The sequence below is a fragment of the Gossypium hirsutum genome, chromosome D08 (assembly GCF_007990345.1).
Source record: "Gossypium hirsutum isolate 1008001.06 chromosome D08, Gossypium_hirsutum_v2.1, whole genome shotgun sequence".
In the NCBI taxonomy this organism is placed as follows: Eukaryota; Viridiplantae; Streptophyta; class Magnoliopsida; order Malvales; family Malvaceae; genus Gossypium; species Gossypium hirsutum.
The window spans coordinates 34,571,771-34,576,053 of record NC_053444.1 but is presented as its reverse complement, the minus strand read 5'-3'; the positions used below and the strand labels follow the sequence as shown (position 1 = coordinate 34,576,053).

The following is a 4,283-nucleotide window of genomic DNA, read 5'->3' as shown; positions in this document are numbered from 1 at the left end:
TGTTGAGGTGGTCTTAAAAATCATGATTTGAAAAATAAATTTTAGATATAACTAAGATCGGAAATAATATTTAATTTTGTTATATAAAATAAAAAGATATTGTTTATTATATTATTTTTATATTAAAATCAATAAACTAGATTATTTTGAACATTATGATCTTTTTAGTTCATAATCTCATTTATTAAATCATTTTAAATATCATTTTCAATTCATTCTTTGTTCAAAATTAATTAGTTCAGGTTTTAGTCACTCAACTTCAAAAATTATAAAATAGTCACTGAATTATTCAAAAGTTTTCATTTAAGTTACTGAATTGTTTAAAATTTTTTATTTATGTCACTACACTATTAAGTATTTTTCTTTTAAAAGGTCTGACTAGCGAGCATTAAGTAATAATTCGATAATCAGTACGGTAGATTAGTTTCAATCGACAAGTAGATGAATATATATTAGATCCAAGTCAATTTGACAACTTGTGTAAGAGATAGGAGAAGTAAGCTGTTTGAATTTTGGTTTACAAATTTATGATGTTCATAATTGTTGCATGAATAAAACTAAAACATAAAAAAGATTGAGAATAAGAACTTTTGATTTGTGCAGACGATGCGAACAAAAAATGTCATGCAACGATGATTGTAATAACTCAATAATTTAAATAAAATTTTTTAATAGTTTAGTGATTATTGAATGACCAAAAAATAAATTTACTAATAATTTAGCAACCTTAAATTTAATTTATCATTTATTTGATTTTATATTTATTAAAATTTATGATAAACCTATTTGTATTTTTTTTTAATTTGAATAATTTGCGTACTAAAATTATTAACATTTCCTTTTCTTTTTCATTTTGCTTTGTTCAAACTTCGACCAATTTCGTTAAACTGCCACGTGTTTGAAATCGTCAATATAATTATCAAGTCAATGATTGGAATTATTGCAAAATTATAATGAATTCCCCGATATACCCTGAGCACTATACGTGTGCAAGTACCAATGATCAACCGGTCCTTTTATAAGATAAATCGTGTCGCAGCAGAATAGTACCTAAGATCCAAATTTTGGTAAAAGAATAATTTTTTTCTCAATCTTTTACACAATTTGGCGGCATCGTTGTTTGTTTGCCTTTCATTTTCCCCGTAATTTTAAAACATAAAAGTATATTTATTTTTTATTTAAACTATTTTTTTAATATATAAAAAATAAACATTTATATAATCTGTTTCTTAAGGTCGTAAAGCTGCTCAATTAGCTGTCCACTCGTTTTTTATTCATATTCTTTTTTTCTTATTCGTTTCCCTATTCTTCCATGAGTATCCCAGAGCTACTAGGAGGGAGAGAAAAAGAAACAGATTCATAATTTGGAAAGAAAATTGTTCATTTTCCATATTATAGTCTTTCCCCACCGTTGGACATTTGATTTTTCCAGTCTTTTTGTTGTGAAAAAGTGGGAGATTCTCGTAGCATCGTTTTATTTTTCTGCTACATTTGCGTTGGAGAGATCTGAGTTTTCTTCTTTTTGTGTCAGCGATCTAGGAGTTGAGTTTGGTTTTCTTGCAGGGAAAGAATCGATGATTTTCTCTTTTTCTTCTTGCCTTTGGTAAGACGCTATTGTAAAAGGGAGAAGTCGAAGAGTTGGAGTTTCCTTCGTGTCTTTGCTTTGGTTTGGTCTGCTTTATTTTTCTTGGTTGTCTTTGTAAATACGCGTGGGCGTTGGAATTGGACTCGGATAATGCTGGGGTGGGACTCTTAAGAACCTCTCGTGATAACATCCCCTTAAGTCTTAAAAATGGCTCTCCATGATTTCTGATACAGATCGCTCGCTTTCACTCTTTCTGAAGATCTAAAACAATCTCTCCTTCCCCTCCGTAGAAATTTTTCTTTCTTCTTTTTGTTTTAGTCACCGAAACGAAACATATCGTAGTTAAAAGAAAATGATGAGAGTGAAGACAAAAGCAACAGGGTTGGCCCCGGTGGCAAATGGCGGTGGCGGTAGAGGTGAATCGGCTGCTCATGATTTGGAGCTTAGACCCGGAGGCATGTTGGTACAAAAGCGAAACCCGGACTCCGATCGAAATTCCATCCCACCACCGACTATTAGAGTTAGAGTCAAATACGGCTCCATCTACCACGAAATCAGTATCAGTTCTCAAGCTACATTCGGTAAATTTCTCATCTTTCACAATAATAATACTAATAATAATAACCTCTAATAGACCAATTAAAGTTACTTTGGATTGTTGTGGCAGGGGAGTTGAAGAAGATGCTGACAGGGCCAACAGGATTACACCATCAAGATCAAAAGCTATTATACAAAGACAAGGAGAGGGATTCCAAAGCGTTTCTAGATATGGCAGGTGTGAAGGACAAGTCCAAAATTGTCTTAGTTGAAGACCCAATTAGTCAAGAAAAGAGGTTATTGGAGACCAGAAAGAATGCTAAGGTAGAGAAGGCATCTAAATCCATCTCCCAAGTCAGCTTGGAAGTTGATAGGCTTGCTGGCCAGGTACATAATATTCAATACTGGTACATAATAATTTATGAGATTATGCATTATTTTTCTTAGTTTAAATTATATTGGTTGGATATTGCCTAGGTGTCAGCTTTTGAAACAATAATCACCAAAGGTGGGAAAGTAGCGGAGAAAGACTTGATTAATTCGATTGAGCTGCTGATGAGTCAGTTGCTTAAATTAGATGCGATTACAGCCGATGGAGATGTAAAATTGCAAAGAAAAATGCAGGTACTTAAGAATCCCGATTTGCCGAAAGCAAACCCATATCCGTTGTTTATTCAAAATTAGAAAGATAAAATGTATATTTGCTTTTCTTTGGGACTTAGAGCCATACTGATTTGCCTTTTGGCATTGTTGAAGGTGAGAAGAGTTCAAAAATATGTTGAAACATTGGATATGTTGAAGATTAAAAACGCTATGCCAAGCAACAATGGAGGTCAAATGGAAATCCAAAATCAACACAAGCATACAAATGGGCAAAAACTAGCCCCAACCCAAGAGCAAAAGCCTAGGCATTTTAACTGGCAAAGACTAGCACCAGTTCAAGAGCAGCAATCGAGCAACTCAATTGCCCATTTGCCAATCCATCAACACCACCAATCAGCATCGGGGCCCGTCGTAGTCACCACGAACTGGGAGACATTTGATTCCTCCCCAGCATCGTTGCCGGTCCCCTCAGCATCCACATCAACCGCCAATAATTCAGTCCCGCCAAAATTCCCTTGGGACTTCTTTGACTAAGCAGCACTATGCCACGTCTCTGCTCTATTTTTCTCTGGTGTGTGTGTTGATGTGCTTCGGTTTGCCTTTCTCTTGGGTTTGTTATCATCATCATCATCATCATCATCTTCTTCTTCTTCTTTTTCTTCCATTCTTTCTGTACTTAGATATTGTTGGGCAACCCCACCCTTAATTTCTAATCTGCCATTCAGTTCACCATAAAATAAACGGGGCTTCCTCCACCATAGTGATTACTAATTACTATGATGATTATAAACTGTTGAAACCAAACTGTTAATTCTCCTCTATAGTTTTATTGTGTTTGAATTCATATTTTTCCTTTTGATGATTACAAACCCTATATTTTTAGTAATGTGTAATATATCAGTATCTCTATTTCTAGACCAAATGGAAAAAAAAGAAAGACCTAATAGAAGGAAATAAAGAACATACTACTATTTAGTCTTATTTTATATATACTGACAAAAAGGGCAATATTAAGTGGAAGGGAATTCAGTAATATAATAACTAACACGTCCAATGAGAGGAAACCATGTATGATAAAAAGTGCAGAGGAAATTATGACAGTGGATTGAATGAACCATATATATAATCATTATATATTAAAGGAAAAGTAATGTGAGTTAGGAAGCAGGAGATGATTGTTATTACGAAGGTAAAGTGATTTCAATTTCAGAAGTACGTTAGCTTCCTTGTTTGGTCGAAGTCTGGAGCATTTTAGCCTACTCAACATAAAGAAACAGAAGCAGGGCCACATCCAGATGCAGTAAACAACAAGAAGACTGAGAGTTTCATCGCCTTTTCCTTGCACCATTATTGATTTACAAAACAGGATTTTAGTATTAGTTAAAAAAACAAGTGACCATGTCGGCTTAAATTTGACACGTAGAATTGGATTTGGGGTTGGGGTTATGAAGCGTAGCTTTAAAGTATACGGCTTCTTTTTTTTTTAAGTATCATGAAAGTTTTTATACTATGAGTCAGATTACATTTTATCATTTTTTATTTAAAAATAATAAATTAG

General features: G+C 33.6%; 1 protein-coding gene across 1 annotated transcript; it reads left to right on the top strand.

Moving 5' to 3' along the window:
* The first annotated feature begins 1,229 nt into the window (after positions 1–1,229).
* LOC107912685 (BAG family molecular chaperone regulator 1) lies at positions 1,230–3,529 on the top strand. Its single transcript, XM_016840986.2, has 4 exons — positions 1,230–2,166; positions 2,253–2,509; positions 2,600–2,746; positions 2,879–3,529. Exons 1-4 carry the CDS (start codon positions 1,938–1,940, stop codon positions 3,257–3,259), a joined length of 1,014 nt encoding a protein of 337 aa, XP_016696475.2. The 5' UTR covers positions 1,230–1,937; the 3' UTR covers positions 3,260–3,529.
* Positions 3,530–4,283: the final 754 nt, after the last annotated feature.